Genomic DNA, 24,423 nt, shown 5'->3' on the forward strand with positions numbered 1-24,423 from the left:
CCCACTTTGCAGCTTGTTACCTCCTTGGATGCTATGCTCTTTGCAAGCAGCAATATCCTGGTAGCATTTTATGGTCCTTTTAATAGAAAATGCTTCTGACTCTTGGAGGAAAAAAACCCCTAAAGTTACCAGACTTTAAACTGGTAAACTGTAATTGTGGCCCCAGGGATGATGGAAATCCTTCATTTTTCTCAGTTGCGTCATACACACCATGAGCCCACTTAGAAGGTGGGACTGTCTCCCTTTAAAGTTCTCCTTGATGCCTGCACATCACATTCATTTGGATATGAGAAATAATTATAACATAAGGATAATTGTGTGCCTCTGGGATGTTTTCCTAGCTCTCTGGGATGTCCAGGAAGTCAAAGTAAACAATAAATATGAGGTGGTGTCTACATCCAGACTAGAACCAGAAGCCGGGATACTATGATCCTTCCGTTGTTTGTCTGTGGGGAAGGTGAGAGTGAGTGATTCAGGCAGCCCCAAGTTCTGGGTTTCCTAAAATAGCGTTCTTTCTGTTCCCTGGGATGCCCTTAGTGCACTTCAGTGACCTCTCAAGCCACTTGCTGGGCTCTTGTTGCTATGGTGCTGAAAAGTCATTTATGAGAAAAAGTTCAGGTGTCATCATGGGCATTACAGTTGGAGTGGGGATGGGGCTTAAGTCCTGGGTACAGTAAAATCACTTAAAAAGATCATATGAGGGCTTCCCTGGTAGTGCAGTGGTTGAGAATCCGCCTGCCAGTGCAGGGGACACGGGTTCGAGCCCTGGTCCAGGAAGATCCCACATGCTGCGGAGCAGCTAACCCTGTGCACCACAGCTACTGAGCATGCACTCTGGAGCCCACGAGCCACAACTACTGAGCCTGCGTGCCTAGAGCCCATTCTCCGCAACAAGAGAAGCCACTGCAATGAGAAGCACGCGCACCTCAACAAAGAGTATCCCCCCACTTGCTGCAACTAAAGAAAGCCCATGCGCAGCAACGAAGACCCAGCACAGCCAAAAATAAAAGAAGTAAATTTATTTTTTTAAAAAAAGATCATGTGAAATATTGGAATGGAACTTATTTTGTCAATTTAAAGTGCACATGGTTTAAAACATCAAGTAATGTAGGAGAGCTTATGATGAAATGCAAGGGTGCCCTGTCCTGTCTCACACCAGCTCCTCTCTCCTTCAAGACAACGACTTTTAACTCTTTTAGCTCTATTTTATTGTGTATATTTCTTTTTATTTATTTATTTATTTTTGGCTGCGTTGGGTCTTCATTGCTGCACGCGGGCTTTCTCTAGTTGCTGCGAGCGGGGGCTTCTGCGGGGGCTTCTCACTGCGGTGGCTTCTCTTGTTGCGGAGCACCGGCTCTAGGCATGCGGGCTTCAGTAGTTGTGGCACATGGGCTCAGCAGTTGTGGCTCGCGGGCTCTAGAGCGCGGGCTCAGTAGTTGTGGCGCACGGGCTTAGTTGCTCTGCTGCTTGTGGGATCTTCCCCAACCAGGGCTCAAACCCGTGTCCCCTGCATTGCCAGGCAGATTTTTAACCACTGCACCATGAGGGAGGCCCATATTGTGTATATTTCTATTTCTTGATTTCCAATTGTAGATACTACTTACTGATTTTCTTCCAAAAGAAATGAGGTCTTTGCTTAGTTCTACCCCCTCTCCACCCCCCTCAATATAGTCATGTCATTATTTTTGGCTCCTCTTTTAACTTCCTTCTTAATTTAATATGCCAGCATCTTTTATAACTTATTTTATCTACAAAGACAGTATCTTTTTGACTCCACTCCATCTGGAGCAAAAAACTAGGGTTCAGGATGGGAGAAGGTAGGTTTTGGCCTATATGTAGGCCTCTGGGGGGTGCTGGGCTAGAAGACCACTAATTGTAAGTGTTCTGGAGAAGTAATCCTCTATTCTGTGTTTTCCTCACGTGTCGCAGCTTAATCTTGAGATAATCTAAAATGTTTCATTTTGGATTTTAGCATAATCTTTGCCTTTTTTATGTTTTACAGAAATAAAATAATTGCCTTTAATAGATGATAATGAAAATACAGAAGAAAGAGAAGCAGGTAAGTGGTCACATATCTTCTAAGGGAACGCATCCAGCATACTACTGGTGCTTTTTTACAAGAGGAGATGCTGGCAGTTTGGGCTTATCTCCTAGCCTCTGCTGCCTGTTTCCCATTCTCCACGTGGTAACTGAGAGCTCTGTTCTGAATGACTTAATATATAGATTTTTACTATGCACAGGTCAGCTCTATATAGGAATAAATGTAATGAAGATTGTAGATCAGAATATTATTCAGAATTAGCTATGCGAAAGAGAAATAGCTTACCAAGTTTTTATCAAGGGAGAAGTGATCGCTTCTTTATAGTTTACATATTTATTATTTTCGATGTTTGGTTAAACTAAAAGCATTCACTTACAGAATTCTTATTTATCATGATGTGCTGAAGTGTTCTCCTGCAGAAAATAGTGAACTAATTGGAAGTTTGTCCCTGCAGAAAATAGTGAACATTAACTGTTTGGCATTTGGTTTCCTGGAGGGGAGTTGATAAAAACATTTGGCCCTTATGACGCATCCTACTAAAATCTTTTTCCTTAGTTGGTATTTATGTGTTCCAGGTGATTACGTTTTCAGAGGATCCCAGAGACCTAAACCAGTGTGGCTCAGGGAGGTGAGATGAGGGGACCTGCCTCTGTCTCTTAGAAACAGGCTGTCTCTGATGGGCTGGTTTTCCTTTTACAGAATTGAATGACAACCTGGTAACTGGGGAGATCTGAATCCCTGCCCTTCAGCTGGGACCCTATGCAGAGAGGTTGGGTGGGACCAGCCACTTTCCTCTCTGCTTGTAGAGCACTGAGTAGTCGGATACAGGGTGACCTAGGGATATGGTTACAAGGACTACCCTCTGTTCTGTTCCCAGTGGATAGGTCCTTGTGAAACCAAAACAAAATGGCCTGTTTGGGGAAAGAATTGAGTCACCTGCTGCTAATTTTAATAAGAAGAGCAGTGCCTAAACACTATCTACACGCTGGTTTCCTCCTGTCCTGGCTCTGTAGAGTCAAAAGTTAGTACACAAACACTGTAGAGAGTGCAGTTCCATCTGCCAGGATTTTACCCTATGGATTTACTCAGATGGGTGTGTAGGTTTCATTGCGACTTTGTTTATTATAGCGAAAATGGAAACGAACTTAAATGTTCGTCAAAAAGGAGACTACAGGCGTGCCTCGTTTTACTGTGCAGGTATTATTACATTGTTTACAAATTGAAGGCTTGTGGCAGCTCTGCCTTGAGTAGGGCTATCAGCACCATTTTTCCAACAGCATTTGCTCACTTCGTGTCTCGGTGTCACATTTTGGTAATTCTCTCAGTATTTTGGAACTTTTCATTATTATTATATTTGCTGTGGTGATCTGTGATCCGTGGTCTTTGGTGTTACTATTGTAATTGTTTTGGGGTGAACTTCACTGGTAAATGTCTGTGACTGCTCCACCAACTGACTGGCTGTTCCTCCATCTTTCACCTCCTCCTCCGGTTTCTGAGCCCAGGAAACAACCATTCCTTGAGACACAACAATATGGAAGTTAGGCCACTTAATAACCCTACAGTGGCCTCTAGGTGTTCAAGTGAAAGGACCAGTTGCTCGGCTCTCACTTTCGATCAAAAGCTAAAGGTGATTAAGTTTAGTGAAAAAGGCACATGGAAAGCAGAGAGGCCGCAAGCGAGGCCTCTTGTGCTAAACAGTTTAGCCAAGTTGCGGATGCAAAGGAAGAATCCTTGAAGGAAATTAAAAGCGCCGTTCCAGTGAACACGCAAATAAGAAAGCACCACAGCCTTACTGCTGACATGGAGATAGTTTGAGTGGTCTGGATAGAAGATCAGACAAATCACACCATTCTCTTAAGTCAAAGCCTAATCCAGAGCAAGGCCCTAACTCTCTTCAATTCTATGAAGGCTCAGAGAGGTGAGGAAAGTGTAGAAGAAAAGTTTAAAGCTAACAGAGGTTGGTTCATGAGGTTTAAGGAGAGGAGCTGTCTCCATAACCTAAAAGTACAGGGTGAAGCAGCAAGTGCTGATGTAGAAGCTGCAGCAAGTTATCCAGAAGATCTAGCTGAGATAATTAATGAAGGTGGCCACACTAAACAACAGATTTTCAGTTTAGACAGAACAGCCTCCTATTGGAAGAAGATGCCATTTAGGACCTTGATAGCTAGAGAGGGCAAGTCAGTGCCTGTCTTCAAAGTTTCAAAAGACAGGCTGACTCTCTTGTTAGGGGATAATGCAGCTGTTGACTTTTAGGTTGAAGCCAGTGCTCATGTACCATCCTGAAACTACTAGGGCCCATGAGAATTATGCTAAATCTACTCTGCCTATACTCTCTAAATGGAAATTACAAAGCCTGGATGATAGCATATGTGTTTACAACATGGCTTACTGTATGTGTAAGTCCACTGTTGAGGCCTACTGCTCAGAAAAAAAGATTTTCTTTCAAAACATTACGGCTCATTGACAATGCACATGGTCACCCAAGAGCTTTGATGGAGTTGCACAGCGAGATGAATGATGTTTTCATGCCTGCTCACACAGCATCCATCTGCAGCCCATGGATCAAGGAGGAATTTTGACTTTCAAATCTTATTATTTAGGACATACATTTTGTAAGGTTGTAGCTGCCATAGATGGTGATTTCTCTGATGGATCTGGGCAAAGTAAGTTGAAAACCTTCTGGAAAGGATTCACCATACTAGATGCCATGAAGAACATTTGTGATTCATGGGAAGAGGTCAAAATGTCAACATTAACAGGAGTTTGGGAGAAGTTGATTCCGACTCTTATGGGTGACTTTGAGGGATTCAAGACTTCAGTGGAGGAAATAACTTCAGATGTGGTGGAGAAGACAAGAGAACCAGAATTAGTAGTGGAGCCTGAAGATGGGACTGAATTGCTGCCATCTCATGATAAAACTTGAACAGTTGCTTCTTATGGATGTGCATAGAAGGTGGTTCCTTGAGATGGAGTCTACTCCTGGTAAAGATGCTGTGAAGATTGTTGAAATGACAACAAAGGATTTAGAATATTACATAAACTTAGTTGATAAAGCAGCAGCAGGGCTTGAGAGGATTGATTCCAATTTTGAAAGAAGTTCTACTGTGGGTAGAATGCTGTCAAACAGCACTGCATGCTACAGAAAACTGTACAAGGAAGAGTCAGTTGATGTGGTAAACTTCATTGTTGTCGTATTTTAAGAAATTGCCACAGACACGCCAGCTTCAGCAACCACCACCCTGATCAGTCAGCAGCTGTCAACACCAAGGCAGGACCCTCCACCAGCAAAAGGACTATGACTTGCTGAAGGTTCAGATGATGGTTAGCATTTTTTTTAGCAACAAAGTATTTTTATTTTAATTTTTTAAAATAGAAAACGTAAAGGAACTTTAATGTCCAGTCAGGGCAAAGAATACTGGATTTAATGACCCATTAATTGTGAACCACTTTAGGTTCTTCACAGTAACAGATGTATTTTAAAGTAAAATTTGAATGCATATTGCAGAGAATGAATCCATTTAAAAAACTTTATAATTTCCTTACCTGATACTAATACCAGTATGATTTTTAGACTGTAAATTTTTTAAATGATTTAACACTGAGAATAAGATTTAAAGCAAAGTTAGCAATGTTCCTGAATTACAGATTTGTTCAGTAGTAAGCCTTTGAGTAATAGTACTTTCTTCTCAAAAAGTAGTAAGTGTACATTTTAGAATTGTGCAGTAAGAAAATATTGGCTAATAAAAAGTGGTATTACTTGAGATAGTCAAAATGAAAGAAAAACTATACTTTTGCTTGGATTATTTATGCCCAAATAATTTACCCTGCAGTCCACAGATGTATAGGGCTTAAAATATTTTTGAATAAGAGAAAAGCGAGGGTCCTAAAATAGGAACATAAACCAGAAGAATCTAAAAACAGCATCCTGTTATTTTTTGAGTATTTAAGCTGCTTTTGGTTGCATGCCCTGATCTGTAGAAGGTTAATTAACAAGGAAATAAAATTTCCAAGTGTTTAAAAAATTTGCTCATCTTCTATAAAGCAAGTTTTAATGTGTCAACACTTAAAAAATACACAGTGACTTGATGAAACATCAGTACAACTGCATAGAATTGAGCTCCAGAGAATTATACATTTATGAGCTGTCTTTCCTGGGCTCTGGTTTACAGGAGTATTGGCTTAGAGACCAGCTTAGAGCCATCTGCTCCTACCTGGAGGATACAGGCCAGGAAACTCTTAGGATTATATGGGCCTTTTCTGTTCCTAAATAAAACACCAGGAGCTCTCTGGTCTTAAAAACAACCGAGCATCCAAATATGTACACTGGGGACCCTTCCCCTTTGTGAGTCAAAGAAGAGGAGAGTTTGTGACTTTTGCTGAAAACAAAACAAAACAAAATCTCCCACAATTCTTCTAAGAGACTGAAATGTACTAGAAATTTCAAAACTAGAACAATGCCATCAAAGATTAAACCTCTGAATGCCACCCCAAAATAATAAAATTGGGACCTCCAGGAAAACAGGTACCAAAAGAATCAAAGTAATGAATGCACTGAGGATTCCCCTCTTTGAAGGCTGTTTAAGGAGGTAGGGTTTCACGGGTTTTTGTTTGTTTATCTTTTGGCCTCTGAACATTTAAAAAATGCTTTGCCCGTCTCGTCATTTAGGCTAATTTTGGAGTTCACAAGAAACCCTAATACTGACATAAGGATATTCTACAGTTTCACAGCTATCATTTGTACATATTAAAATCAAGTTGATTTACTCTTTTTGAGTAGGTATAACTAGAATATGGCAAATTAATATATTTCTTTACATACAACTTTGTGTCTCAAAGTTCTTGAAAAACAAGAGCAGATAACTTTGTATTCAAAGACTACCAAAGTGTGCATTTGATATTTATATGCAAACAAAACCTTATGAATCTCCTGTCAATTCTGCATGATGCCTTTAAGGAGGAAATTACATACAAAGTTGCTAACTGTGCAAAATGTTAAATTGCTAAAACATTTTACATAATGAAATGATACATGTAAATGTAGAAGTTGACACATGAAATTAACATGGGTTCATAAGAACTTATCACATTTCAGAGATTTTCTTTAGTAACAAGTTTTTATTTTTATATTTCCTGTACACAGCAAAGTTTATCACAGAAGGTAACCCTTTTAAACAAATTCAACAGGGAGTTCTTGAGGCACCTTCTCATATAAAACACAAGATGAATGCAATTATCAATCCATCTGAGAAAAGTTTTCAATCTAAAGATCATTTTTTTCCATTTAAGTATATTTTATAGAACTTTGATAAGGCAAGACAAATTGTGAAAAAATGTAGATACAAAAATGATGTAAACTAATATCTTATATTAAAAAACCCCAAAGGGAAAACTGGAGATGGGGCAGCTCAAACAATGCCTATTTCAGAAAAACCTAAAATAGAATTGTGCATAAGCTGAAGATTACAAAGAACTTCTGGACTCGGCACAGTTTGGGTTTTCCTTTTTTCTTTTTTTTTTTAGTCTTTATATTACAGGTTTTAAATTATATCGGGAATGCAAACTAGAACTGCCCACTACTTCAGTGGAAAAAGTTCAACATTGTGCAGTTTTCTGCCTCTATTTTTAAAAAGTGGCAGCAATCCCTGCATTTGTATATGAAACAAGGATTTGAGAAACTTTATCAAAAAAGGTAATGAAGGCAAAAATTGGCAGACATCCAGCATATTGTTTCTTTTTAAAACAATGTGGATGGTAATTTCATGATTAAAAAATGAATCTTTTAAATAAATACATTGTATCTGACATTCGCACTGACTGATTTGATAAATCTTTAAGTAAACAAGGGCTTTACTACACTCCCTGTAGCCTTAAGCCACTGGCTTTAGGTTCTGGAGTCCTTTTTCACTGGGTTTCATACACTGCGACTCTGCAGACTGATTAGGCATCATGCTGCCATTCTGTCCTGGAGGCGGCTGCACTCCATAATTTGGTCCCATCCATGGTGCAGAAGACTGTTTAAATCCCTGCTGGTTCCATAGCTGGCCATACATTCCATATGCAGGTACTTGCCAACCATTAGGCATATACTGGCCAATTTGTTGTGTGTTCCCATACCACTGGCCCCAGTGGCCGTAAGCTTGTGGATATCCAATTTGATTCTGCTGTTGCATGGGATTTATCATATCAAGAGTTTCTTTGCCCCAGTAGCATTTCACAACATGGCCTTCAGTGGTAGTTCCATTAACAGAAACAACTGCATGTGCTGCACTTTCATGGGAATTGAACCGAACAAAAGAATATCCTTTATATGGAAAGACTCGAAGTTCCATTATTTGTCCAAATGGCGAAAAAGTCTGACGCATTAGTTGTTCTGTTAGCCCAGAAGTGACATCTCCATCATATACAGTACAGTTGCTTGGACTAGACTGATTTACGACCTCATCATATGATAGCTGTTTGGTGTTTGACTCATATGTACTCTTTGGAACTGGAGGCTTTCGGGTTGCCCAGTTAGTTCTGATTTTGTCTTCCACCAAGCCACTGGCCACCCATCTGTTGAATGGAGTTTTCAGCATCCCATCTGTTGAAAAAGGAGACAAAGCCATATCCCTTAGACTTTCCTGTTGCCATGTCTTTTACCACTTGGGCATCTGATATTCTTCCAAATGGTCAAAAGCAGCTTTTGTATCTTCAGTTGTAATTTCTGGACTGAGATCACCAACAAAGACATGGAAATGACCTTGTGAACGCTGTGTGCTAACAACGGTACTACTGCTTGTATCCTCCTTTTGACTGCTGTGGGTTGTTGCCCACTTCACTTTGACTTCCTTACCCATTATCTTCCACCCATTCATAGCAGCTAGTGCTACAGCTGCATGACGACGCTCATAAAACTCTGCAAAACAATATGGATCATTTCCAGCTGTATCCATAATCATTCTGGAGAATTAAAGCTTCTGTCACATCTCAGGAAAGCTTACCGACATATAGAGTCTTAGGCATTTAGTCCTCCATGGCTGCTGCTGTCGCGGTGGCGCCTCCGGGTCCAGCTCTCTACCCTTTACTACCTCACAAATCTTTTGAGCGGCCATGGCTGCAAAATGGTGGAGTTTCTCGGCCAACTAGAGGTTACTGCGTCCCCTTCTTCAGCAGCAATTACACTAAACCGCCCAGCCCAGCGCGAACAACAAAGCCTCGGGTCAAGATGGCGGTGAGCCGGGCACCTTAGAGCAGCCCGGGAAGTGACCCGGACCGCGCAGGCGCAGAAGAATCTTGCACTTTGGACCTCCTGTAATTTAATTTTTTTAAATCGGAGTACAGTGTCAAGCAATAAGATATTTTTAAATTAAGGTATGTAGATTTTTTTTTTTAGACATAGTGCTAGTGCACACTTAATAGACTACAGTATAGTATAAACATAACTTTTGTATGTACCTGTAAACCAAAAAATTTGTGTGACTCACTTTACTACAGTATTTGCTTTATTGTGGTGGTCTGGAACTGAACCTGCAATATCTGTGAGGTAGGCCTGTATATACATCATAGCACATCTACCTAGTGGAATATTTTGCTGCTGTTAAAAATAACACATTACTGAAGAGAATCCCAAGCCCTCGAAACTACTGTCATTTATGATACATGGGCAGATTTTTATTTCTTAAAACAATCTGCAAATTTAATTTTTTAAACATTATTTAAGGTAAGCTTTCATTTCAATAAAAACATTCTTTACCAAAATTATCCCAACATGAATTTAGGTTCTTTTCTTTTCAAAGTTCATATTGAGACCTTTGGTATGTCAGCCAGTTATTACGTAACGTCAGTGAGATGGTTTTCATTTACACCTCATAGTATATGTTGATGAGCAGGGCAGAGTTTTTATTTAAAAGTTAATATTAGATAGGTGGAGGGGCAAGTTAATGAAGTGGAGGAGTTGATCCTGCTTCTCTTATAGGTACTGGTGACGGGCCATACCGACGACTGAACTGCAAGACGTTGCTGAGCATGCTAAAGCAATCCATGGGCTCTAAAACCTATCTTGTGACATAGCTTAACATATTTTTGTTTTTCTTGTTCTAATTCATTTTGTGCTCTGAAACATATACTTGAGAGGCCAGAGCAAAGTGATCAGGATGATAAAAGAATGTTGACTCATTCAACATGAGGTATGATAGATGAAACTAAGATTACATAGCCTGAAGAAGGGAATATTTAAAAGTGTCTCTTGCAAAAGAGGTTGACTGTGTCTGTTGCTGGACCTGTAGGTGAGAATGGAGAGTTATAGGGGGACAGGCTTTAGCTCCATCTGAAGAAGACCGTCCTGAGAAGTTGAGCTGCCCAGCTGTGGCCTGCACCTTGTGGGCACTAAGCTCCCCACTCCTGGGAGAGACTGGAAAGCTGTTTGTTTGTGTGTCAGAGGCCAGGAAGTGGGCGTTTGGCCCAGATGACCTTAGTGGTACATCCTGACTAGAATCCTAGGGTTTACCAGGGCATTTATGTATGGCATTTATCTGTGGTATCAACATAAATAGTAGTCTAAGTAGATACAATTTTTAATTAAAATATTACATAATAGTTATATATTACATAGTGGTTCTTTCAGCTCATGTTACTGATATTACTCGATATATCACTAGGTGAAACAAACACGAAACAGTTTTTTAAAAATAGAAATAAGCGGCTGAGTTTTAAATTCTATGAATAAAGTGGCTTTGAGTCCGTCTACATGCAGAAAACATTGGAATAAACACAACCACTTTTTTTTTTTTTTTTTTTTTTTTTGCGATACGCGGGCCTCTCACTGTTGTGGCCCCTCCCGTTGCGGAGTACAGGCTCCAGACGCGCAGGCTCGGCGGCCATGGCTCACGGGCCCAGCCGCTCCGCGGCACGTGGGATCCTCCCGGACCGGGGCACGAACCCGTGTCCCCTGCATCGGCAGGCGGACCCTCAACCACTGTGCCACCAGGGAAGCCCCACAACCACTTTTAAACAGTGAATAGAATTGCCTCATCTCCTGTCCTGACCAGAGGGTTCTGGGAATCTCTGGTAACAAGACCTTGGGCCAACATCAAAGTGGCAACAAAAGATCTAGGATCCGTGACGTTTGACAAGTGTCGCTGTGACTGTAGAGAATTGCCTCCCTCCATCTAACTTGGATTCACTCTTGAGACCCAAAGCTGGTATTCTGAGTATTGTGGGAAAAAAGCAGGAGTAACAGCAGTGAACTTCTTTCCACTTTTGATACAATTGATGGTTTTCTCATTAACTCACTGTCTTTTGCCTCAGTTATACCGTCCCTTTACTATTGATATGGTTTTGGATAAATTGTGCCAGTTTTGGGAAACTACGTAACATGTAGTGACCAAGGATCAAAAGTTCTCATTTTGGGATGAAAACGGAAATATAGTACCCACTGCTAACAAAATGTGTTCTTAGGATGGTGGTTGTAGGTCTTCTGGTAGCTCCCAAGCCCACATTTGATGTTCTTTAACCCTCATCTTGGGATCCTTCTGGGTAGAGTTGAAAAGAGATCACTTACTTAATCTTAAATGTTCTGCTGGATTGTTTGATTCTTCATGTATTATCCCATTCTGGTCTGGGGAACAAATGGATTTATAAAGAAATGGATAGAAGAGGAAAGTTAATGAGTTAACGGTTTTCTGGGGGAAAGGTTAGGGAGATACCCTTGGTGCTGGGGAGTGGATGATGGAAATAAAGTAGAGGTGGTTAGAGAGTCTTGCTAATTCTTATTCTGAGTTTGGTGTATGCAGAACATGAGGCAGTATCGTGAAGTAGTCAAGAGCAGTGGCTCTTAAAACCAGGAGTCAAACCCGGGTTCAAATCTTAGCTCTAGTACTCACTAGCTGTGTAACTTTGGGTGAGTTATTTAACCTCTCTGAACTTCTACTCTATAAAATAGAGTCATATTTGGAACGATAATATACTTCCTCTTAGAGTTGTTTTGAGACATAATCTGTTTAAGAAACCTAGTATATTGCCTGATACTCATTACTTAATAAAATCAGGCATTATTAATAATAGATCATTGCTGACATCTATTTTATCTTTCAAATATCAAAACAACTCTGAGTACTCAGAGTAGCTGTGACTAAAGGTCGAGATATATGAAAAGCACCGTTCCCTGCCCACACATAGTATTCCTAACTCCAGGCAATGGTCTTGCTGTGCCTTGGTATGTGGAAATGGTATTGGCCAGGGTTTGCTTAAGTTCTGGGCTCAGGGGCGCTAGTAACCCAGGACTACAGTGAAATTACAGGTGGGCCAGGAAGGAAGAGGTAGGAAAATAGTCTTATTCTCTCTGTATTTGTTGATCTACTTGGCTTAGAAGATGTCACAAAAACATTTTAGAAGAGGTCTCTCTTAGCCTTGGTTGGCTGAAACAAACATCATTGCACTTTGACAGATAATTGAATCACTTTGAGCCTTTGGTTTACTCATAAAAGCCATAGTTGTTTGGAAAAAAACCTCGTGGTTTCTAGAAACAACACTTGTTAACAAACAGGCACTTATTAAGTATTTTCCTTCTCTCTTCCTAACTCTTTCCTGTCAGCATCTAAATTCAATAATCTACCTGCGCCCAGCTTTTGTCACCACATGGAATTAACAAGGTTTAGGTTGACTTTGCCTAAAGATTTAAAGTAGTCAAAGAGTCTTGAAACATCGTAAGAGAAAAAGCCACCACCACCCCATCCTGTTTTAAAAGCAAAAATATGAAAATAGAGGTGGAGACTTGACTGACAGGTTCAAGGGCTTTGGGGTAGAGGAGCTTTGCAGAAATTAGATCGTCAAATCTGTTGATCACTCTTCAGTCCTTAGCTTACCTGCTCCTCAGCAGCATTTGACACCTGTGATCATTCTGTCTTAAAATGCTCTCATCCTCCGGTTTCTGTGAAGCAACACTTTCTTACCCTTTTTCCCTCCTACATCACTGGCCTGACTGCTCCTTCGCCCTGCCTGTAGGTTCTTCCCCCTCCGGGGACCTTAAGTATTAGTGTTCCGCAGGTTAGGTCCTGTTTCCTCTTCTCTCTTTATCCATTCTTCTTGGGCGGTCTAATTTATTCTCATAGACATTTCCCTTGGAAAGTGTATCCAAGAGCGCCCTGGACACCTCTGCCTGAAACTGAACTCTTCTCCTCCTGGTGCGAACCAGCTGTGACCATGTGAGGAGCCATGTAGGACTGAAATACCTGCTTCATCACCCAAAGCACAGAACTCCTGGGTGTGGAAGGATTGAATATGCTGAATACAGGGAAAAAACTCACAAACACAGAGGGGACACACAGACACATGCACACACTGACATTGTCCCTGTCCCTCCTCAGATGGGTCTTGCTCACTCAGCCTCAGCACAAATGTATTTGCCAAATGAATGAGTCCCAGTGCAATTGCAGTGTGATAAAGGCAAGGATATGTGGGGTTTTCTGTCTTTACTGCATTCCACAGGCAGGCCGTAACTATAAGGAGAAAGAGAAGGTGAAACAATAAGACAATTCTAATTCCAACTGGAAAGTAGCTTTGCCACCTGGAATGTCCACAGACCAACTCGTTAGTAGTAGTAACTACTTCTTATTTTGTATTTTCATTTTGTTATTTGGACTTTTAAAAAAAGACAGATCTCAAACTTAGTTAAGCTTGTCTGCTTTTGTGTGTGTGTGTGTGTGGTACACGGGCCTCTCACTGTTGTGGCCTCTCCCGTTGCGGAGCCCAGGCTCCGGACGCGCAGGCTCAGCGGCCATGGCTCACGGGCCTAGCTGCTCCGCGGCATGTGGGATCTTCCCAGACCAGGACACGAACCCGTGACCCCTGCATTGGCAGGCGGCCTCTCAACCACTGTGCCACCAGGGAAGCCCCTTGTCTGCTTATTTTTATATTTAGTCGATTTCTTGATATTAACTAAGTCTACACAGAAAACACTTTCCTCTCCCTGGGGAAGGTGGAAGACCCTGGAGCGATGGGCAGCAGGGGCTCCCTGGGCCGCTCACTGCTGGGTTGAAATTGGAGGAAGCGCTTCTGGGTGAAGGGTGTGCAGGGGCCTTTCCAGCCCGAGTGCAAAGTACACTCTGCCCTGCCCTCAGTCAGATGTAATCATAGTGCTGGCGCCTCTCATATTCTGCCTTTGATTCCTGAATACTGATGATTTGGAGGAGTGTGAATTGTCTGGCAAACAATTTTTCCTTCATTATTAAAGTCTATTACATCTATGTGAAAATTTTTCTATTATAAGTATATTGAAAGCAATATTCTTATTATTGAAAATTTAGATGTCTGTTTAATAAAAAAAATTTTAAAAACCCAAATTTGCACAGCCCCAAACGATTAACATTTTGTTTATTTTCTCCCATTCTTTCTTCTGTACACAGGTATTTGTTGTCATTTTTGTTTACACATACAATTTTGTAGATGTCTTTTTTCTCTTTTTTCAAATTGAAAATATTAATTTCATCCAATAATCATATGATTGAGTTTTACTGTAAGCCACAAAGATCTTGGGGAACACCACAAAGTCACTGTCTCATGAAGCTTACCTTCTAATCATGGGAAACAGGTAAAGGCAAACAAATAATAACTTAGAGAAATTTTTGAAAAAAGAAGTGAAAGTTGCCCACAGTGTTATCTCCCAGACATAATGATGGTATGTGTCCTAAATTTATTTTAAAAAGCTAATGTTGGGCTTCCCTGGTGGCTCAGTGGTTGAGAGTCCGACTGCCGATGGAGGGGACACAGGTTCGTGCCCCGGTCCAGGAACATCCCACATGCCGCGGAGCGGCTAGGCCCGTGAGCCATGGCCGCTGAGCCTGCGCGTCCGGAGCCTGTGCTCCGCAATGGGAGAGGCCACAGCAGTGAGAGGCCCGCGTACCGCAAAAAAAAAAAAAAAAAAAAAGAAAAGCTAATGTTGATATAGCCTTCTTAAAAAAACAAAAATGGGATTAGATCATAGGTTTTCTTTTTTTACTTTCCCACATGTTGTGGACACTTTTTAAATGTCAACTAAAACTTTGTGTAACAGTGGCTGTGTAGTAGTATTCTGTATGATGGATGTGCTGTTAATTTAAGCATTTTCCTAAAGGTCGACAAATAGAGTATTTACAGTTTTTTACTCTATTAAAAATAATTCTGTATCAGATATTCTTATACATAAACCTTTGGAGTATCTAAATGTTTCCTTAGTTTATGTCTCAAAGAGAAATTGCTCACTTTAAAAGCATATCCAAAATTAAAATTTTAGTATTATTGCTACTCTCTCCTACAAAAAATCTTTTAATAGTTGATGTTCCTGCCAGCAACATATGAGAGGACCCTTTTCAGTGTATTCTTACATTGAATTTTTAAAAATTGAGATACAATTCACATGCTATAAAATCCACACTTTTAAAACATGCAATTCAGTGGTTTTGGTATAGTCACAAGATTGTGTAAAGATCACCACTATCTGATTCTAGAACATTTCATCATCTCCCAAAGAACCTTATGCCCTCACTAGTCACTCTGTTTTTTCCCTCAACCCCTGGCAACCTCTACTCTACTTTTTGTCTCTATGGATTTGCCAGTTTGGGGTATTTCATGTAAATGGAATTATACAATATGTGGTCTTCTGTGCTTGGCTCCTTTCACTTAGCATAATTCTTTCAGGGTCTATCCATTTTGTAGCCTGGGTGATTTTCTTAGATTCTAGTTTGACTTTCAAGTACTTGAGAGATTCTTAGGGGGATAACCCAGGTTTGTCCTTGGACCTCTGTTTGGGAAGCATTGACCTAGGCTGTAGTCTTTCCATTAGTTCTTAAGTCCTTTACAACTGACCCAGAACCTGTTTATCTAGATTCACATTTTTAAGTGTCTTTTCTAGGCATATTGTAGGTTGATGGTCTTCGATCAAAGAAATATGTTTTATTACTATCAGTGCAGTTTATGAGTTATCATTGTTGCATGTTTCATCAGTCAGTCTCTCTCAGTTTCATCCTTGTGTTCCTAGATGCTAGTCTCTTTAAATTGTCAATGTAATGTAAAATGTTGTTACTGTGATCCATCATCTGAAGTCTGTTCCTTTTAGGGCCATTTTCAAAATGGTAATTTAGGGCTTCCCTGGTAGCGCAGTGGTGGAGAGTCCGACTGCCTGCCGATGCAGGGGACACGGGTTCGTGCCCCGGTCCGGGAAGATCCCACATGCCGCGGAGCGGCTAGGCCCGTGAGCCATGGCCTCTGAGCCTGCGCGTCCGGAGCCTGTGCTCCGCAACGGGAGAGGCCCGCGTACCGCAAAAAAAAAAAAAAGGTAATTTAATGCCCTTCTTAGTGGAAGTTGAAACAAAGACTTTATTTAGGCTCTTTACCTTTTCCCCCACTGACCTTGAGAAACATGGAAGAAATATGTTTTGTCTTATATTTTTAATCCTCAGCGGATATCTTTTCCAGGCTCCCAACAAGGTGCCTTATAAATAAAAGCATTTCTGGTGGATTATTGACTTTCGAGATTATAATTTCATATATTTGGTTACTAATATCTGCCTTCTGGAACACTTCCTCCTTTTTTTTTTTTTAAAGAAGGTGTTGGGGGTAGGAGTTTATTAATTAATTAATTTATTTTTGCTGTGTTGGGTCTTCGTTTCTGTGCGAGGGCTCTCTCTAGTTGTGGCAAGCGGGGGCCACTCTTCATCACGGTGCGTGGGCCTCTCACTATTGCAGCCTCTCTTGTTGCAGAGCACAGGCTCCAGATGCGCAGGCTCAGTAGTTGTGGCTCATGGACCTAGTTGCTCTGCGGCATGTGAGATCCTCCTAGACCAGGGCTTGAACCCGTGTCCCCTGCCTTAGCAGGCAGATTCTCAACCACTGCGCCACCAGGGAAGCCCACACTTCCTCCTTTTTAACACGGGCTGATTGTGCCTCACGTCTTGTCCCAGCTCTACCAACTTCCTAGGAATACATCTTGACAAATTGCTTTCTCTCTCTAAACCTCTAAATCTCTAAACAGATTATCTTATCTGTAAAATGAGAAGTGGACTAGACAACTCTCTAGGATTCCTGGGAATAGAATTGCTGGGACATCAGGTAGGTATGTGTTTAGTTTTATAAAGAACTACCTGACCTTTTCCTAAAGCGGTTGTGCACACCATCACATTTAACGTTTCTAACCAAATGTCATCATGCTGGCCTGGTGGCCTGGTTCCCTGACATGTGGTGAAATACTCAACGAAACAAGCATTTGGCCAGAGGATTCAGATCCAGGCTTCTCGGCTCACTAGTTGTATGGCCTTGGGCACATCACGTAGCATCAATAATCATTCATTTCTCCATATACAAAATAGGCAGCATGATGCTAAGTTTGTAGGATTGTTGAAAAGATTAGAGATGTCATGAAACATGCTTTGCATAATTCTGAGCATATCCATTTGATGTCTGTCCAGTAGCTGCTAGCTGCTGTTACTGTTATTGCCTAATGATTGAATATCCAGTTACCACCACGCCTGCCTGAGATACCTGCTCAGCTTTTTGGAGAGCCCCAAAAAGAGAGACCTTGACATGAGGTATGAGTTGAGGAGAGAGTCTCACTTTGACCTACAGAGTGCTGCCTTGATGGAATTAGGTCTTCAGTGTATTGTCTTTTAAAGCCTTTTAAATAAACAAACCTGTGTCTCTTGCTTTTTTAGTGTGTCCACCCTTGCATTATAAGCAAAAACTTATTCCTTGAGGGCCAAGTGTCCCTGGCACATAATTAAGTAACATCCCAGGGATGGTTATGTGGTCATAGGATCCCAGCTTTAACTGGGTACCTGTTACAGTACTGTTGAGTTTCTTGCTGTCTTTTCTTTTTTTCTCTTTCTTTCTCTTTTTCTTTCTTCCTTCCTTTCTTCCTTTCTTTCTTTCTTTTTTCTTTCTTTCCTTCTTCCTTCCTTCCTTCCTTCCTTCCTCTCCCCCTCCCCCTCCCCCTCCCCCTCCCCCTCTCTCTTCCTCTCTTCCTCGCTCCCTCCCTAGCTCCCTTCCTCCCTTCTTTTTCTGTCTTTTTATTGTGGTAGAAAATACATAATTATAAAATTTACGATCTAAACCATCTTCTTGTATTTTATTGATTTAAATTTCTTTTAAGTTTAGTTAGTTCCTCTTTTTCCTAAGCCTTAAGCACTGAATCAGCAATGAGGGAGTCAAACTGAATTGTTTTCCCTTTTGTTACCGCCCCCCCCCCCCCCCCCCCAAGTAGTGAGTCCTGCCAGAATGACCAGTTCCCTCTGGATTTAGGCTGTTTATGACACTGGACTTTATTTATGATAAAAAATCCAAAAGGATCCTCCTTTTCTTTCATCGTTTTCTCCTGGGATTCTCAGTGTTATGTTTGGGAGTATCAGACTATGAAAGGGAACTGGGAAGAACAGCAGGGAAATACGCAGTTGAGTTTTGCACTCCCCGTCAGTTCCAGGGTGGGCCAGGAAGTCTGAGCAGAGATTGGTAACCAGAATGCCAGAGAGAAACCACACCATCTGGCAAGTGTCTGTGCCCTTCAGCACAGGCCAGGCCCCTTGGTAAGAGAGCAAGCTACTCACAAATGGGGCTGGTCCTAAGCCATCATCCAAAGATGATTGTAACCATCTTCCTGGAAAGCCTGCTTGTCTCTCCCTAAGTTATTTCTTTGTTCCCTGAAACTAGCACCCACATTATTATCAGATTATTGGCAACCCCAGCCTTGTTATGAAATGACAAATGTACTTTGTGACACCAGGCCTGAACACATGAGATAATACCGTCTGCTTCCAAAGGGCTGTTTCCATGTTGTCATGTTAGGAGGCTTCACTTTTATTTGGTGGTGCTCCAGAACAGCTGGGAAATGTTCTTTTAGCGTTGCCTTCAGCACCTATGACACTTCCTTTCTAAAGGCATGTATCACAGTAAAGCATCCTCCTGTACGTTAGTTGGTTTTTGCAAGTGGTCAAAGGTTATCTGCTGCTGAGTCTGGTGACAGAGTTAGATGATTATACAGAAGAACACTATTTCTAGTTAAAAATAAAAGGTGTAGTTTTGAATGATCCAGATGTTCTCATTGACAGTCAAACCAGGTGAATGTTAATGCTGCTTGATGATATGTGAGAGCAGAGATTTGGGGAAATAAAGCAGCACGTTGAGGTTGACCCCACATCCTTATCACCCCGGTGACATCACCTTTATTCATGAATACATTTGAACAGTAACTTGTATATCAGCATGATAAATGCCACTCGGGGTCAGAACAGTGTGCCTAGGATTCGTGTCTGCTAGCAGAATCTAAAGGTATTTTGTGGGAGACTGTTGTCGCCAGTTCTAGAAACGGAGCTTAAAAAGGTGTTTCAGATTTCTGCACGTAACATGGAAATCCTTCAGGTTTTTACATACAAATTACCTACATAATATTACTAACAACTTAGTCCACAAGGGCCTTGCTCCACAAGGGCTAAAGCAAACATAATGTGTGTCCTGTTTGCCACTCTGTGCCCATGACCTAGCACGGGAGGAACTACCACATCTCAGGCACTCAGGAGATGTGGAACAAGTCCATGCATTCAAAGTTAATACCACTATTTGTGTGAAGCTTGCAGTGGAAGAGTAATATGCTTGTCTCTCTCTCTTTTGCAGTTGTCAAATTTAAAAGTTCTGAATCACTCCCCAATGTCTGATGCCTCCGTCAATTTTGACTACAAATCCCCCTCCCCGTTTGACCACAGCACTGATCAGGAGGACAAAACTGAAGATGTTGCCCGTCCCTGTCTGCCCCAGAAGGACCTGCACACTGCTGAAGAGGACGCTGAGACCCTTTTCCCCAGGAAAACGACATCCCATAACGGGACGGAGGACAGTGGAGGAGGCGGCACTGGCGTGAAGAAGAAACGGAAGAAAAAGGATCCAGGAGAGCAAGAAGGGGCAGCAAAGGGAAGCAAGGACAGGGAGCCCAAGCCAAAGAGGAAGCGTGAACCTAGAGAGCCAAAGGAGCCCAGGAAGGCCAAGGAGCCCAGGAAGGTCAAGGAGCCCAAGGAGCCCAAGCAGAAGGACGGGGCCAAGAAGGTGCGGAAGCCCCGGGAGGCCTCGGGCCCCAAGGAGGCCAAAGAGAAGAGGAGCGGCCCTGACTCTGCAGCCAGGACAAAGTCCAAGAAGGCCAGGTGTGTCCCTTTCTTCCCGTCCCGAGCCCCGGGCTCTGCCTCCACAGAGAGGCTGGCCTTGGCCTTACTCCAGCCCCCCTGGACATGACTTCCCCACTTTCAGCCAAAGTAAACCACCTTCTCACCTCCTTAATTAATACTGTGCTTGCAATTTCTTGCCATTCCCTTTGGATTAAGGAGAAGTGAAGTATGTTAGCACACACAGGGTGTCAGGGAAGGGGCATCACAGGTGTGATACAGGGAGGGCAGCGATTTGGGGAACGGCTGCAGTGTAGGCTGGAGAGGAGCAGCTGTCAGGAGGGCGCACAGTGCTGGGGTCTGGGAGAGCTGTGGGTGTGCGCAGAGTTCCAGGCAGAAAAGGGCTGCCTGGCTCCCCTGGGCTGCGAGCTCTCTAGTGCAGGCCCACGCCTGGTCTGTTTCTCTCATTCGGTATCTAACACGGTGCCTGACATGTCAGCAGGTGCTCAGGAAACGGTGAGTCACTGAGACCAGAGGAGACAGACCGTAGTGACCTGTAGAGAGAGCAGAGGGCATGGGGACAGATTGGCTGCCGGGGTGATGTCGGGGGCCCTGGCTGTAGATCCTATCAGGATCCAACCGTACACTTTATTCGGGGAGTTAAATATTTGTCATCTGTATACAAATGTAATGTTCTTCGTTTCATCTCTTTTTAAATTCTTGGTGGAGAATATTTAAACTTTTTGTGGACGTAAAAAATAAAAAATATGTAACCTCTATATATTTAAGGGGAATTTAAGGAATTTAAGTTTCTAAAATGTAAGTGCAGAGGCAGAGTATAGACCAGGAGCACCCATAAAGATGCAGGGGTTGATGCAATTGCTAACAGAATATAAAGTAATGGGGCCATCAGACCTGTACAGGGTCAGGCATAAAGGAAGTACATTTTAAAGAGGGAAAGCATTTTAGGTGACGTGTGCTGCTACTCAGAAATTATTTTATGGTTCGGTTCATTTTCAGAAGGACAGTTTGTTGGGACCAGATGGATAATTTTCTAATCCAAGTTAAAACCGCCTTATAATATTCACTCCCTTCTGCCTGGCAGGGGATTTTACCTTTTGTTTATCATAGAGGCTTGGGTGGGATCCCAGGAATGTAGTTCACAGTGAATGGATATAAAATAACCTCACCGGAAGGTCAAAAGAAGTAGGTAAAATCAGGAGTCTGACTAACGAGCAACGTATGGGCCCTGTTTCCGGGTGAACCTTGTGCGCACACACTGATGTCTGATGTGGGTGGAGTGGAGTTTCTTTCTTCTGCCAAAAACTTTCCAAATTATTTTGGAGAAGCTGAAGAGGTTCTTCAGTGTGGCAGCATGTGTGAAGAAGGAGATTCAGACATGAGCTAATGGAGTGACTTACTTTGGTTATTACAGGAAACAAAGAAGAATCCTCAAGGATGGTGTTTTAGAATTAGGGCCGTTAGAGGAGGGTCTGACAGCTCTAATAAGGAGTTTGGTAGAAAGTCATAGGTATCAGGGCTCACTTTAGCCACTGGTCTCTGGTGCTTACAATTTTATCAACTTCTTCTTAAAGGAATTCGTATTTACTTTGTGTGGGATGTGAAACAAGGTGACGGGTATACAGACATTGCCGTAGATTCCATTTGGGGGCAATGAGGAGGAGGCATTTCACAAACCAAGGTTGGATGTCAAATGTATGCATAGCAATATTGAGGGAAATGATTTTGATCTAGTTAGGTTGTATAAAATATAAGTGTGTTGGAGAAGTGCTTCTGAGTCTGCCAACTTAGAAGACAGCAGAACCTCTTGAGGTGTAGAAATCCAGGAGAAACACTCAGAGAGGATGCTAACAGATAGGGCTGGTTATCTCTTTGGGAATGTGGACAAGTTTCACGAGGCTCTCAACCTTCCTTGATTTGGGGGCTGTGTAAGACTGACCTGTTAACATCGTGGAATTCTTCCATGTAGCCCAGATAGGGTTCTGGACTGGTGAGCCTTTCTTGTCTTTTATATATTTATAAAATTGCTTTGGCTCCTTTAATTTATGATTCCCACTAGGCAGCAAAAGCAGTTCTAGTTCTGAAAGGACATTAGTTGATAAGAAATATTTTGGTAATTAAGTCTTATTTTTTGTGCTCTTTGGTTTACTCTCTTGCAGATTGGCTTAAGTGCATGTTTTGATCTGAGCCTTTATTGATTAGCCCCTGGATGACACTCCGTGGTTACAGATGATTCGCTGGGTGCTTGGATTATTGCAGGAGCTTCACAGCTGATTTAAGGGCTTCTGGTGTTTTCCTGCTTCAGTCCATCTTGCCAGCTGCCACCTGGCTAATCTTTCTGAGGCCCTGCTATTATCTTACTTATGTTTGTAGCTGGTAGCGGTGGTCAGTCAAACCCCCTCTTCCCTCTCTCCTTTCCAGATCAGCTGGGAAATAGTCAGCAGAGATGGAGATAGGAGCTATTAGCTTTATTATTGATGGACCAGATTGAAGGACTTGCACTGGCTTGTGGCCAGAATCGGGCTTCCTGTTACTCACTCAGTTGAGTTTATCCTCCAGAACTGCAGGCATGTCCCTGAAGCAGAGGGAGGACCCTGGGCCCTGGGTGCTTCATTCCTTTTCCCAAGTCTCACCAGTCCCATAGGTCCCCAGTGAGAGAAGGTCAGGGCAGTGAGAGGAATTCTAAGAAGGGCCGAAAATATGTATCCGGTATTGTTCCCTCCTTGGGAGTAGGGAAGCATGAAAACATGGAGGGCAGGGAGATGGGATTCCCTCTAACAATTACACCTGCTTAGACACTTCTGATTGTTCCTACTGCCTCCAGGACAAAATTCAGACTCCTTCTTTTCTCTGTTATCCAAACCCTTTGGGGTCTGACCTCTCCCTGCCTCCTGGTCTCTGGCAGCAGACCTGGCCGGCTAGGTGCATCTCCTCAGGCCTTAAATGAGGTACTTGGCTCCCCCTTCTCTGGATCGCTCTTCTCCAGCATGTGATGCCCTTTGTCCTCCTCTCAGACTCCCAAGCCCTTCCCGTTCTTCAGCTCTGAGTGCAAGTCCCACCCAGTTCCTCCACAGAGCTCCCACACCCTGTGCTAGCATGTCCCCTCTGAATTTCCACAGCCCTTGGGGCCTCACTTGTATCACAAATCAAAGACTTTCAGACCTTGAAGAATAAAAGAGATCTAGTCCAGCCCTGCTGCATGCAGCCAGGGAAACAGACCCACAAAGAAGTGACTTGTTTGCAAGGGTATGTCATTAACGCAGACCTCCTGATTCTCAGTCTTATACACTAACTTCTGCAATAGGCTGTCTCGCAATCATAAACCGGTATTTTCTTGTATGTATGACCTGTCTCCTCAACAAAAGTGAAGTGCCTGAGGTCAGGACCACCATGCTTTGTGTCTTTTATGTCCCTGGGGTTGGTCAGCAGAGAGGTTTGTTGGTTGTTGGACACATAGAAGGGGTGTGTGAGTGTGTGTGTGTGTGTGTGGGGGGGGGTTATATATTATTTTTAAATATTTTATATATATAATTTGTTTTCTTAGAACAAATGGATAGAGCTCTTCTCCCTGAAAATGAGATCCATATAAGATCCCATTGTTAAATAACAGTAGGTGGTTATAATGAAATACTTTATTCTTATAAATTTTATAATTTTAGAAATGAAAACTTCAAGGTAACTTGTCCAAGGCACCAAGCTAATGAGCAGCGCTGTCAGGATTTGGCTCTAGGCTCACCTGCCTGTAAAACCCACTTTTTTCTCCACAGCTTTGCGCCTCTTTTCACTTTGCTGGGGAAGGTCAGGAATGGATAACAGTGGGGCAATTCCAGTGTCAGAGAAATTGGTTTTTCATTTGTAGGAAACGGCCCCTCTTCTACAGGATTTTAGTTTGCACACTCCGTAGGATCCTCTCAAGGACTAAGATGGCCCCAGCTTTTTCCTGTGCTGTTTCTCTTTGCATTTGAGGCAGCAGATAGATGATTGAACACAGTTCCCCTCCTAAACAGATGACAGAGTCTAGCGGATGTTCCTTCAAGGATGATACTAGTAGTGACGAATATCTACGTACTGCTTAGCGGATAAAAACACTCAAGTATACTGGAGAAGCCTTTAAAAAAACAAAAACAAAAACTACCCTCTCTTATGGGGATATATATGTATATGTATAGCTGATTTACTTTGTTATAAAGCAGAAACTAACACACCATTGTAAGGCAATTATACTCCAATAAAGATGTTAAAAAAAAAACTACCCTCTCTGCCTTTCCCTCC

At 42.3% G+C, this 24,423-nt stretch overlaps 1 protein-coding gene and 1 pseudogene across 3 annotated transcripts in view; one reads left to right on the forward strand and one right to left on the reverse strand.

The window, feature by feature from the left end:
* The window catches only part of CHD6 (chromodomain helicase DNA binding protein 6), a 212,812-nt gene that overhangs the window by 62,856 nt on the left and 125,533 nt on the right, over positions 1-24,423 (forward strand). For both annotated transcript variants that reach the window (XM_079946401.1, XM_079946400.1), the window contains 2 exons: positions 2,003-2,059; positions 19,652-20,172. In XM_079946401.1, the coding sequence (XP_079802527.1) occupies positions 2,027-2,059; positions 19,652-20,172 (554 nt within the window). In that variant the 5' untranslated portion in view covers positions 2,003-2,026. The remainder of the gene's footprint in view (positions 1-2,002; positions 2,060-19,651; positions 20,173-24,423) is intronic.
* LOC307198992 (cytotoxic granule associated RNA binding protein TIA1-like) lies at positions 989-11,232 on the reverse strand (annotated as a pseudogene). The gene has a single exon. The product of its transcript is annotated as a cytotoxic granule associated RNA binding protein TIA1-like (transcript).

This window comes from Stenella coeruleoalba (genome assembly GCF_951394435.1).
Source record: "Stenella coeruleoalba genome assembly, chromosome: 15".
Lineage (NCBI taxonomy): Eukaryota > Metazoa > Chordata > Mammalia > Artiodactyla > Delphinidae > Stenella > Stenella coeruleoalba.